The following is a 14305-nucleotide window of genomic DNA, read 5'->3' on the forward strand; positions in this document are numbered from 1 at the left end:
GGAAAATATTGTGGCATTTCATGAAGGTTTTAACACAGCAGCGAGAAATCTGCACAGCTAGGCCTTTAGAAGAAGCAATAATCCTCTTTTAAACACCACAGCGCATGGATCCAGCAAGGCATTTAGTTTCTCTAGTATAGTCCTTATTGAAATAATCATCGGCCGATTTCACACTTGGGTCAATGTGTTGAAAAGGGAGACAACAGAACTTTTGACTTTCGGATCAAGACCCTATCTTTGTATGGGTACAGTCGCCTCCAAATCATTCAAACATTCAATTTTTCCAGCAGTGCAGCTGAAGTTTAATATGCCTTTGTCTCCTTCCTTAGCACCCCCATGGAGCTGAATTATGAGCTGTGTAGAAAAGAGGATCGGCCTAATTTCCATCACCCCATCTGTCCACTCGGTTAGTTAACATGCTTTGCTGGGAAACACAATATTATAAGAGTTGTTAGTGCAATTGAAAGACATTGTTTTAGTGGATTGATTAGCAGATTTACAAGAAATACTAAAGGGAAGGGCAGGGCGGCCTCAGACCATACATATCTACATATCAGTAAGGATAAGGCAGATTTCCCAATGCATCATTGTTACCATTACCTTGTGGAGTTAAAAGGACCACGCTAAATTCCCTCAACTGCAACGTGGATCAAAAGATCATAGATCCTCTGTTTTCAAAATCTTCTTTGTTCGGCGTACATTTTGAGTTACACAGAAAAAAGACTGTTGAGAAATATTCAAAACGGTTTGCTTGAAATAAAGGCAAGGGATTTCCAAAGAGTGCATCGAAGGCCTAAGGTTTAAGACCAACACCAGTTTCATACCCTTTTCTGAAAGAAGCGTAAGGCTGTCAGTAAAATAATCTCCACTTCTAGCAGAAAAGGCAGCTGCAGCAGTATCAGTGTTGAAGGTCTCATCACTGACCCGCTAGTCACCCACTAATAGTGCCTTCAGCTCGGAGCACCACCATGGGCAGAAGCATGACCCCCAGGTATTTTGGTATTGTAGAGCAAAAGAATAGACAGATGCATGCTATATATAGTACAGAATGGCTGAAAGTTCAGATTCTGGAGATCTCCTTATAATCCATCCGGGATTTAAGGCCCCATGCCCAAGATCAGCTTGTGCAGGGGGCTCAATAACTAAAGAGTGCAACAGAAGACAGATTTCCAACTTACCAGAAAAAAGTAAATCCTTTCCCTTGTTGCTTCATTGTATAGAAAAATGGGCCATAAGGGTGAATTTAGTCCTTTAGAGTGCGACACTTAATTGATCAAGTGAAGAATAAAATCAGGATGCTGGCGATTATTCACATATATAATCAGAGCTCCAACTGAGAGATTAAATATTTGCCTTAGACGTTCATCGCTCATTGGTTCTCCATGTTACAGAAATGCTTAGACTATTACTCTAGATTTTTAAAACCCACGTCCACTCTGAATGATGTAATTGATTGGTCAGTTAAGTATCTTTTCTTTAAACCAATGTGGCCTATTGTCAAAATAATACTGAAGCAATACAGGAAAACAATTGTTCTAGTAGCTCAGCACTAGCCCTTCCAGTGGTGGTATTATAATCCCTCTACCCCTGAAACCTAGCTGAGGGCTGCCGTGCAAACTGACCTCATAGTCTCCAGACCAGGTCCATCAATACAGCCATTAATCAATGAACTTGAATGCCTGGCACTCAAATTCCTGTCTCCACTTGCCCATTCCAACCTGTATGTATGTTTGTTTGTATGTATTGTTTTTTTGTTGTTTTGTTTTTTTGGCATTAGATGAGTAGGTTTATGTGCTCACACATATTCCACAGGTGCGTGTTTGGTAAAATAAGCAAGCAAATGCAGCTGACCACCGTTCAGCACCTCCGTTCCTAAATCGAAAGATAATAAGATAGTCTGTGCATCAACTTCTGGAGTTCGCTGCACTTCCACTCCACTGGAAAACCAGTAAATAATTCGTAAGGAGGAGAAAGGTGCACCAGAGACAAATTCAAGTGAGCTTCAAATGTATACAAAAAATTATTATCCTTTATTGTAGTTGTTGTTAAAATTGGACATCAGCCAACGCGTTTCGTTCCGAATGGAACTTCGTCGGGTATGAAACAACACCTAAATATAACCACACTAAGTCACTCTCAATACTTAACCAACATATAAAAATACATATAACATGTATATATAAATATATAAACCGAACACAAAGGTCGGTGACATTCAAAGAACGGCATAGAGAGGACATATCAATACAGAATCCCAATATATATATATATATATATATATATATATATATATATATATATATATATATATATATATATTCAACACGACTATAACCCAGCAAAGGAAAAAACACCACATGTATATGAAACACCATAAATAACTAAGCATCAATATTAACAAAACCCATCTAAACAAAATATACCAAAAAACGTGTTAAACACAAATCACTGTACACTTTAAAAAATTCAAGACGAACAGTTTGAATTATAATTTTGATTACGTGGTGTAATAGAGATATAGTCCCAGATTAAGATATATTAGTCCAGCAGGGCGTTGGAAGTTAGGGGCATATAGAAGCAGTAACAAATTAAGAAAAAATGAAAGAGAAGGAACACAACAAAGAGGGAGAAGAAAGTGCAAAAGCAAAGGAGCACGAAACCATCCATGGGTCTCGCCTTCGGTATAGTAATCTCAATCCAATTGTTCTAAGTACGTGGGCCAATAAGTCCCAAGGTCAACAACATGTAAACAGGGCCCAACATTATAATAGGAAAAATGCTGGCATAAGCTAAGGGTTGCATACGAAAAGTAAGTGCTGCAACTCACACTCGTTTTTTCTTAATTTGTTATTTCTTCTATATGCCCCTAACTTTCAACGCCCTGCTGGACTAATATATCTTAATCTGGGACTATATCTCTATTGCACCACGTGGTTGATTAACTTTAGGCTGATCTTCCACTAATAAGAATCAAAATTATAATTCAAACTGCGGTCTGTTGTACGCTTTTCCGCCAATACAACTTCTACCCAGAGTGTTGCAGAAGATTTAGCGGGAACGGGCCCAAGTCATCCTTGTGGCTCCGGATTGGGCACAAAGATATATGTATCCCGAGCTACTCAGCATGGCGATCGATCCTCCGATCAGACTGCCTCTTCGAGAGGATCTTCTGTCGCAGCAGCAGGGGACGGTCCTCCACCCGAACCTGTCCAGCCTCCATCTCCATGTGTGGCGATTTAGCGGCGACAGTTGATAGCTTTCGACCTTTCTCCCGAAGTATGTGATGACATTGTGGCAGCCAGGCTTCCCTCCACTAAGGCGGTATACGCCTGCAGGTGGAACAAGTTTGTGGCATGGTGCACAGCAAAGGCTGTGGATCCCCTTTTTGCACCTCTTTCTGAGGTACTTCTGTTCCTTCTCTCTTTGGCTCAGCAGGGCTCTGCTCTGGACACAATCAAAGGTTATCTGTCGGCCATTTCTGCCTTTCTACGCTTCCAGATCAGCCTTCTCTTTTTAAGTCCCCAGTTGGTAATCGTTTCCTCAAAGGCATTATGCACACGTTTCCTCCCGTGCCTTTCATAATGCCTCAATGGTACTTAAATCTTGTCTTGACCTATCTGATGGGCGCTCCCTTTGAGCCCCTTCATAACTGTCCTTTACGTCTTCTCACTCTTAAGACGGCTTTCCTGGTAGCTTTCACCTCTGCCAGAAGAGTTGGTGAGCTCCAGGCTCTTTTTTTCTAAACCTCCTTTTCTTTCAGTTCATCCGACAAGGTGGTTTTAAGGACACGTCCTTCTTTCTTGCCAAAGGTTGTCACGCCCTTCCATATTCGGCAGACCATCTATTTGCCCATCTTCTTTCCGCCTCTGCATCCTTCAAAAGAGGAAGAGAGGCTCCACCGTCTGGACCCAAAACGTGCGCTCTCGTTCTATCTGAAGCGCACAAAACAATTCTGGGTGAATGACCAACTTTTTGTTGGCTACGTGGGTGCCAGAAAAGGTCGGGCCGTGCACAAACGGACCATCTCTCGGGTCGTTATGTGCATCAAAGCATGTTACTCGTTGGCTAAGAAGGAGCCGCCTGTGGCGCTGCTTGCCCATTCTACCAGGACAACAGCAGCCACTACTGCCTTGGGACACGGCGTTCCCTTCCAGGACATTTGTCAGGCAGCTACGTGGGCCTTGCTGCACACGTTTACCAAGCATTATTACCTTGACAGTCCAGTCTGGAAAGACGGCTTCTTTGGCTGCTCTGTTCTCCATGACTTTCTGGTGTAATCTTGTTCGCAGACCCACCACCGGGGTTGGTATTGCTGGGCTATCTATTCTAAGGTAAGGAATCTATCACGAACAGGTCTCTTTCAGATGCACAAGTTACTACTAATGTAACGATATATCTGTAAGAGACATTAGTTAGTGATAGATTCATTACCACCCCACCCATCCCCCCTGTTCTGCGGACTGATTTCTACGGTCAAGGTCACCCCTTTCAGGGCCCTAGTTTCATGGCACCAGTGGTCAGTTTCTTGCATGGCTCTGCGTTCCTGGCGCGGAAAGTTGTGTACAGAACTGATGTCAGCGGGCATGGGTGGCGCCTAAGTAGTCTCTGTGACAGTCGTCTCGGCGCCTACGACGCCAGCGACTGACGCAGAGCTGCACGACGCCACCTTCCCACGCGCAGGGGTACTGCTGATGAAAACTTTCCGGATCCAGTCTGACGATTGGGGATATTCTGAGGTAAGGAATCTATCACTAACTAATGTCTCTTACACATAGGGAGACCCGGCCTTTCAGATCGACATGTGGCTCCTCCCGGGTGGCGGCTTTGAGGGTGCTTTATATGTAAGATCTTTGAAACCTACTCTGACTGACCCGACCGGACATGCGGTGCACGTGTGGAAGGTGGCTACTTGAGTCTGGGATGGCAGGGAAAGCTCATGCAGGCCACGCCACTCTGGCACAATGAGCAGCTAGGCAAATTGATCTGCTCAAAGGGCTTTGATAGAGGGGATCTCATAGGTATCTCCAAGGTGGGTGATCTATAGAAGACGGGGGAATGTGGTTTCTTTTCCCCGGTTATAGCAAGAATATGACCTAGCCCAGTCTGAATATTTCAGGTATCTCCAAATTAGACATGCCTTGCTAGCTGTGCTTCTCAGGGGTACTGAACTCCCCGAATCCTCCCCACTCGAAGATAGGATCTTAGGCGGGGATCTACTGGAGAAGGCCGTTTCTCTTTCTACAGAAAAACTCATCAACACGGCGGACCCCTTGACCCGCTTGAGAGCCAAATGGGACCATGATGTGGCTGGTCTAGATGATGAGGAGTGGCAGGTGGCAGTGGCCTCCCCTCGGGAGGTGGCCATCTTCTCCACATATCCTACTTGTCGGGGCACCTGATAGTCAGAATGGGTTACACGTTGGATGGGGGCTGTGTGCGACAATGTGGTCAGAAGGGAACTTTTATCCATACCCTCTGGGAATGCACAGTTATCCAGAGTTACTGGGAGTGGGTGGTACGCCAGATGGAGGAAGCGTTGGAATAACAGATCCACTATAATATTAAAATAGCCTTGTTGAACGTTTGGGACCCTACTGACTTGAACTCCAGGGAGCGAAGGTGGGACACTTTGGGGTTGATGGTTGTCAAGAGGAATATTGCCCGATTGTGGAGGGCACAGAACCCGCCTCAAGTGGCTGATTGGGGCAAAGATATGGATTGGTGTATGGTTACAGAGAAAACCATCTATGAAGCCAGGGGGTGCCCGAACAAATGGACGCAAATATGGTGGCAATGGAATGTCCGTATGGGGAGAAATTTGTGAACCCCTGAGATCCAGGGAGGATCCTATTGGTGGACCCTAATTCTGTACAATTGAAACCGTCAATGTCGTTTGTGCTAAATATGTTTTAAAGACCTATTTCATGTGCAAATCGTATTGCCATCTCACATGTACCTCTATAGCCTATGTGTCATGCATAATTTTCAACAAAAAGAATTTGAAAAAAGATGTTAAGAGATCAAAGGTTGGGAACAAGAAATGAGCTGTTTTAACTTGAAAATAATATTGTACACCAGCTTAAAACTGTGCACATCAGTTGCATGAAATGCAAAACAGAGGGCACGTTTATCTATACAATATAGGAATTCATGGGGTAAGTCATAGGGGAGCTGAAGTGTATTGTTGGGACTGAGAAACCGCATGTCCCCAATTGCTGATAATGGATATCACGGATGAAGTGGGTATTCCATCACAAAGCTGCGGTTCTGCATGCTGGGGTTCATCTTTGTCAAGCTGTATAAGCCAAACTAGGGGCATGAGCAGGTTCCATCGAAATTGATGTGGCAAGCGTGCATGAGCATGTGTATAGAAGCCGAAGGGTTGGTATACAAGGGGAGGAGCTGTCCCAGGAAATTCGAGAAGGTGTGGGGGTACTGAATAGTGGGAGGGGGTGGGGGTTGGCCCATCAGCTAGCGAGACTTCCACACAGGGCGATCCTACTGGGGCATCGAATGACTGACAAGAGGCGGGATTGCATATCAGTGAATCACTGTCAAATGCCATATTTGGTCAGGGAGAAGTTGGTCCGGCTGTGTCACTTATCTGCGACAGAACAGATATAATATACATTACGAATAGTTTTTAAAAAGTTGGCTCCTGATACAGCGTTTTCATTTTGTTGTTTTGTTTGCTTTGAAAATGTGGAGAAAAATTGTGAAAAGAGAACCTCTCCTGATATAAGAGAACAAAAGGAGGAATAATAAAAGCAACACATTGGGAGAGCAGATGTGCTTGAAAATATGATCCCGACTTGTTGCACAATATAAACAACCAATATTAACTAAACTTGTTACAAGTTATTTTTATTTATTTATTTTTTAGCAATATGTTTTGTTAATTTAGGACTGCAGTTAAAAAAGAAAGTGGGTTTTCTCACAGACTTTTCTCCCTAAAAGGTAGTAGAGGCAAAATGCTCCCAGAAGTAAGACAGTTAAACCCTGGCCCACCTGAATTATTGTTAAAACATGTTTGATCTTAGTTGAGCATTCATCTTCATTTGTTGCCACATACATTGTGGATTGTTATATGAAGATAGCTGGTTATATAGTCAACACATTTCTAGACTCTTGTATCAACCAGTGTATGGTATAGATCAGCGGTCTCCAACCTTTTCTGTAGTGAGAGCTACTTCTGACCAGTTAAAATCATTGTGAGCTAATGAAGGCCAAGCAACCAGCACATTGCTACCCGACACCCCCTCGCCCAGCATCATTTACTTTAAGCCTAGTGTCCATGAAGCCAGATACTATGGTTTGAACTAAATACTTTCTCTAGGGGCAATATGACAGGGCTGCCAGGTTTGTCAGTGAAAGTGTGGCCTTTAGGGATGCAGGAACATGTATGGGATATATGTGCTTGGGTGACTGAGAGACTGTCATATGTACTTGTGGTACAGGGCATACATTTTGCCAAATGAGCACTTTAACCCTTTGGGCATGGCTGGAATTCCCCCACGGTGCTGGCAAATTTCACGCGTGCAAATTGGACAGAGGTTGGACGCATGCAAAGGTTTACATTTCTCTCACTTAAAGTACTGGCTGCAATTTTCAGTTATAAATATGGTATGTGTGTACCAGCCACTGGAAGCAAGAGGCGACACGTTGAAATCGGCGAAAATTAAACTGGAGAATTAACTTTATCTTTCTATGTATTCCATAAAAGTCAAATTTTTAATTTTCTCCCATTTCCAAGTGTCTCATTTAGAAACATCAGGTATCTTGCTGCCATTGACCTGTAGACACAGTGCCATATTTATAACAGAACCATACAGCCATTTGTTTAAAGGGGAGAAATTTAAAGTGAAGAAACATGCTTCATAAAACAATAAGACGTAATTGGCTTAATTAAAATTGGAGAAAAACATTAAGACAATGTTTCATAGAATATCTTTCATTTTCATCACTTTACATTTCTCCAATTTAATAAAAAAAGACTATTTTTCAGTTGCAAATATGGCACTATCTCTACTGGTCGATGGGAGCATGAGGCCTGTTTGTAAAGCCGGGCCGACGAGGCTGAAATGCCAGAAACCGGTCACCGGTCGCTTGTATCCTTTCTGGTGAAGAATTGGCTTGGTAGTTTGGTCTGCCCTGTTCCCATGATGCACTGGGCCAGGGACAGACTAATTTGCATATAGCCAGGTTCTGAGCTGGGATGGGGCAGTGAGCTAAATAACGGTGATGGATCAAGCCCTGATCTTTGGACTGGGTAAGAGTGGTCTGCTTAATTCAGACACTCTGTTCATCACCACCCCATTTTCTGAATCGTGTTTGTAAATGCAGCACTTTGGAATGGGAGAACATTTGAATGAAGAGTTACCTTAATCATTAAGGTAACTTCATTTTAAATTTCTCCCATTCATAAGCATTCAGAATCATAATTTTTCTCTCACGCTCTAAAATTGAGTTGACAAGGACTTTTATGTAAGAGTTAGGGTTTCTCTCTCTTCCCCTCTCTCTCACCTCCCCCTCCTCGAAACCCCCAACGCCCCCAACTATTCTCGTAGAATTTCCGTCCAGCCTCCATCTCTATCGTCTTTGGCCACAGGAGTTCAGTACACAAGCTCTAGAGATTTTATTTTTCTCTTCTCAGATTAGTGTCTTTCTACAGTACACAAATTGTATGACCCCTCTCCATTCTGATTTAGTGCTGATCAAGTGTCCTGAGTAACTGGTCGCGGTTTCAGTGCTGACTTAAGAGTACAAAGACACTCAATTCCGCCCTTACGAGTTTAGAATTAAAGCTTGTGTGCTAGTCTGTCAAGTCTCTTTCGTCTCTGGTTCTGGGGTGGCTGTGGATTGTGGGCACACGGAACATTTGTTTGTCTCTATCTAATGAAAAATTGCTGTACAGTCCAGCAATGCTTTAGCCCTTCCGTCCCCCCCCCTTAAAAAAAAGAATCCCCTCCTCTATAAATTAGAGCTCCTTGGACTGTATACTTGTTTCAGGCCCACTTTTTTTCTAGACATCTAGAATACTATAAAACGTTTTCTGTACTGTGCATATAGCCAGAGTATCTGTATTCCATGTGATGTCTGATTTGTGGTTTGTTGTTGAGCATCTTTCTCTAAGACTCTTCGCTCCATTCCTTAGAGCTGGCTGTATCTGAAGGGTTCTTACCTGAGGTGTGATCGAAAGATGGAGATGGCCTTCATGGTCTGTGCCATTAACCCTTCAATCGATGTACATACGGACAGCCTGGAACTTTTACAACTTCAGCAGGTGAGATATGGAGAGATTCTACCCATCCCTGGTCTACAAGCCACACATGACTGGAGACCATTCCTTTCTGTTCTATGAACTCTTGGCTGACCTAACCCTGCTCCTTTTCTTCCATATAGAAACTGCTCTGGGTTCTGTATGATCGGAATCATTTGGAAAGGTAAATACCTTAATTTTATATAGGCTAATTGTGTGTTAATTGATTTCTCACACCACACTGTAGTGTTTTGTAGAGTTGCCTTGCATGTTCCCATGTTTTATGGGTCGTTTATTTAACAGGTACCCGATGGCACTTGGAAATCTGGCAGATTTGGAGGAGATGGAGCCCACACCAGGTCGACCAGAGCCTCTAGTAATCTACCACCAGGTAATGAATGTTATAAAGTAATATGATATTCTGGGGGTGGGCGAAGGAGCTATCAACTTGAGTGTCTGGAGTAGGAGATATGCCCTATCTATGAGCATCTGGCTTTAAAGATATTTCCAGCACTTTGCCCACAACTCTGATTGCTGTTTCCTTATATCCCACAGACCCTCATATTCACCATATATATGGCCACTCCCATTTCTCTACTCCTGATTTCTCACTTGTATGCCTCCAGCTACCCCGTGCTGATGTTTGCACACATTTGTCCTTCACTCCTGACCCCTTGGTATTCTTGTATACGCACCCGTGGCCACACTGCTCTCTCCTTTAAACCTAACTTATCTAGCCAATTGACCCCAAGCCTGGCGGCTTCTCTATACCTATCAGTCCTGCCTGATTCTCCTCTTTGCTGGTCCTGTCTCTGGTTTCTCATCACAAGGACTAACTTCTAAAGTCTTCCTTTTGTCTGGTCTCCTCGTGCTTCTCATCCCTATTACTGATGGCTGCCAACTCCCTGCTCTTGTCTTGACTGTTTCTCACACACATTTTGCGGTATGCTTGTTCGTACTTCGCTAGGCCTTGTATTTTAATCCATTAACAATCTCGCCTGCCTCTCATTCTACTGTACTATTGCCTTGCCTCTCGATTGCAGGCAGTCGACGCTGCAAAGAGATATTACAACAATGAGCACATCTATCCGTACATCTACTTGGCAGGATACCACTGCCGCAACAAGAATGTGAAGGAGGCGCTGGAGGCCTGGGCTGGCACCGCCACTGTCATTCAAGAGTGAGTTACTTTCCTTCTTCCCTTCCTGTGGTTTCTAATCCGAACTTTCCAGTATACATTCAAAACACTGGAATACATTAAGTGGCTAAACACTGACAGCCACACCCAGATAATGCTTGTAGTTAATTGTTTTTATTTTGGTGCTTTAACTTTCCTAATTTGCTAAGGAAATATAAAATGGAAGGAGTGGAGAACATGAGGTAGTCAAACTAGAAGTTAAAAAAAGAAAAACAAATAGGGGAATTCTAATAGGCAAACACCATCAAGGATAGGTGAGTTAATTAAAGGAAAGGGTGAATATTCAGATTCTCCACATTTAAAAATGAGCTTTGGCAAAGCCAATAGGTCCATTGTTGGCGGCTCACTTTTTAGCATTCCAGTTACTGTTTTTGTCATGCTTTTTGCAAATCTTTACTGCTTTAACTTCCATCTAAATAACCATTGACAAAAACAAAATATTTTTGAGCTAAAAAAACACTAGGGAAGATAACTACTTTGTGGGTCGGTGTGTACCTTGTGAATGGGCGGAATGCTGTCAATGACAGTGAAAATATCCAATGGCTGAAGTGAATTGACCATTTGCCCCAAGGCTGTATGCTGTAGTTGGCAGAACAAAAATGAAAATGACACAATAAGGACCAATGGATGTTCAGGACTTGTGGAAATGTGCCGTTTAATGGGCACACCGGTGCAGGGGTCACCCTTCTCTGTCCACGGGTCCGTAGACCAACAAAATAGAGATTGGCACTGAAGCTGGAATTCAAATAACAAGTTTATTATACACTCATGAGTGGGACCACGTCCATACAATACCCTCAATTGTTCCAGGAGGTAGTACATTGAATACACAGACCATGGGGCTTATATACACACTTTGTTGCAGAGTAAGCTTGTAGATACAAATAGAAGGTACAGGCCTACAAAGGAATAGTTACCAACATACATGGGCAGATGGGATATCACCTAGTCAGCAAAGTGGGAGGGGGAACAGAACTGCTTACAGCAGCCACAAATAGTCCACAGTTACATCTTTAACCAGGTGTATTTCAGCAGCTACAGGCCTTTGTTCAGCACATACATTGCTTGGCCCAATACAGAAGGAGTTAACTAAAGTTGATGACAGAAGCGGAATAGAAAGGCAAGCAACAGTGAAGACAGAAGAATTACATAGCTAACAAAATGGATGCCACAAACAAGATGGCTTCAGCTTATGCTAACAGAAATTATTTTCGATTTCCACATACTGGCTGAAAGTCTCTACGCAAGTATATTATACACATAAGATCTGCAACACACTGGCAAAGAAACAGTCTTCTGAAGGCTTACAGGCTCCATCCACCTAAAGCTGCAGCCACAACATTAGCACGTGGGTCCCACTCCAGGACATCTGCCAGGCAGCAACGTGGGCTTTCCTGCCCACGTTTACCAAGCATTACTGCCTGAACAGTGAAGTCCGCAGAGACTGGCATTTTGCTTGTTCGGTCCTGCAAGATTTCCTAGTTTAAATTTGTCTGCAGACCCACCACCGAGGATGGTATTGCTTGGGTATCTATTCAAATATAAGGAATCTTCAGCTAGAAGTCTCTATCAGATACACCAGTCACTTACCTTTGGTAATGCCTTATCTGGTAGAGACAGTATCTAGCAGATTACTTCCTGACTAACCCTTCCTCCCCGTTCTGCATTCAGATTTCTAGGGTCAGGGATGATCCCTTTAGGGCCCTAGTTTGGACACTCCAGTGTCAGTGCATTTCATGGCTCTGTGCTTTTGGCTAGGAAAGTCGTGGAAATTAACTGACGTCAGAACGCTGCGGTGGCTTATATATAAGTGATGTGGACGTCGCTTCCGGCGCAGACGGCGTCGCGTGGGTCCAATCAACGCCACCGACCAGCGCGCAGGTTTACTGCTCATGAAAAATATTCCGGATCCAGTCTGATGCCTGGGGACATTCAAAGGTAAGTAGTCTGCGGGCAGATATTGTCTCTACCAGATAAGGTGCTACCAAAGGTAAGTAACTTGTTCATTTAGGGCAGTTCGGATCAAAATGAGTACCCTGGCAAACCTTTCTCTAGCCTGAGCCACAGACTGCTTTTGTCGCTTTTTTTCAGATGCTTAATTAATTTTAATATTGGCTATAATAATTTTACATATTCTTTGCATTAGATTGACTGGAAATTAAGCCTTATAAAATTAATCTTGAGGGCCCATATACTTCAAATTTCAAGTGTTTATGAAAGGTATTATTGTTTTGTTCCAATACAAACCTTCTCTTGGTAAGGTCACTAGAGATTCATGGAATACCACCAGTCTGTTTTTCCTTCTCTGAATAGCAATTTGGTATCCCTCAGTTTGCCGTAGGACCAAGGGAAGTACACTGGATGTGGTCAGGATTAACCTGTTGACATGCAACACGTCCACATTCCAGATGGAACTCAACTACTGGCATGAAGCAGCCAGTATTTATCCTAGTTTAGTGGCTTTGGTGGGAAGCCAAGGAAACAAAAACTTTTGTATTCTTTGAGTTTTTAACGCTTTTCCAATCTGGACCTAATTTCTTAAGGCTTCGTGCTGTGTTCTTGGATTTTACTGGAATCCAGGGACTGGCTGCAAATAGTCCATTGAATTTGGATTATATTGAGACTCCTTTTTTTCCTCTCAGCCCTTTCTCTCCTCCACAAACCTTGTTCTTTGGCCCTGACCTACCAATCATTGTCTCCTGATTTAAACAGAACCATATCATTTGCATCCTGTCTTTCCCTTCCCACATGAGCAGACACCACTTGGCCTATACTGTTCTGTCCCATCCCTTGTTTTGGCATACTCCTACCTCTTCCCACCAATTCTCTGTGCACCTGCCATACACAGAATTCCCTCCCCCTATTCTCCTTCGTATTATCCATTAATCTTCCATCACCCCTCTTTCCTACCTTATCCATTCGCCAACTTTTTCTATACCCCTTCTATTCGACACGTTGCCTTACTACCACTTCAACGATCCAATATAACAGCTTTGCTATCACTACAAAATATGCAGTGTCAAACTATTCTGATCCACACTCACTGCACTCCATCGCAAGAGGCCACTGTACGTCATAAAACAATACTTCCTCCAACATTTCACACAATATAATCCCACTTCATATACATCTCGGAGCTACACACCACACAATACATCCAGAAGCCCAGACTTGACTGAGCCACATACTCGATAGCAACCCTTTCCATCCTGGAGCACACTTCACCAGTACCCGAACAAAAAGTAACACCACTGCACTCTGGTTATAAAACCTAACCATCTTATCGTTCCATGCTGCATACACCATCAGCTTCAGCACACAACACCACAGTACTCGTACTTAATGCAGTAAACAAGATATACCAGTGTGCTACATACCTAATCGCCCACTGCACATCTCCATCATCACATGCCCACAAACCCAAGTTCCCAGACACTTGAAATTGCCATATTAACGTACTCGCTACCAGAACAATCGCCACCTGCTCCATATTCCCCAGTACACAACTATTCATAAGCCCTTATTATACCCAATAAAACACCATACCTTTCCCTTCACCCCCCAACCAATCCAGAGCAACCTCTGGTTCTGCAAGTAGCTAATACACAACACCATAAAAAAACAATACTTTTTAGCAGAACTCCCCTATTGCTCTTTCCATCTCTCACACACTGAGACACACAAGACATCCTCCCATTTACCAACACACAAGACCACGACGAGCCTGCATACTCTTAAGCTAATGATGCAGCCTTCTGTTAACCTAGAGTCTATACAGCTTCAGCCTTTGGTAAGTATTAATAATCCATAATAAATAATACTGAAAAGGCCTTCATTTAATAAATGGT

At 43.2% G+C, this 14305-nt stretch overlaps 1 protein-coding gene across 1 annotated transcript in view; it reads left to right on the forward strand.

Moving 5' to 3' along the window:
• Positions 1-14305, forward strand: part of MEN1 (menin 1) — a 144720-nt gene that overhangs the window by 99952 nt on the left and 30463 nt on the right. The window contains exons 5-8 of the mRNA XM_078660468.1: positions 9155-9283; positions 9403-9443; positions 9563-9650; positions 10303-10439. Of these exons, the coding sequence (XP_078516594.1) occupies positions 9155-9283; positions 9403-9443; positions 9563-9650; positions 10303-10439 (395 nt within the window). The remainder of the gene's footprint in view (positions 1-9154; positions 9284-9402; positions 9444-9562; positions 9651-10302; positions 10440-14305) is intronic.

This window comes from Lissotriton helveticus, chromosome 9 (assembly GCF_964261635.1).
Source record: "Lissotriton helveticus chromosome 9, aLisHel1.1, whole genome shotgun sequence".
Taxonomy (NCBI): Eukaryota; Metazoa; Chordata; class Amphibia; order Caudata; family Salamandridae; genus Lissotriton; species Lissotriton helveticus.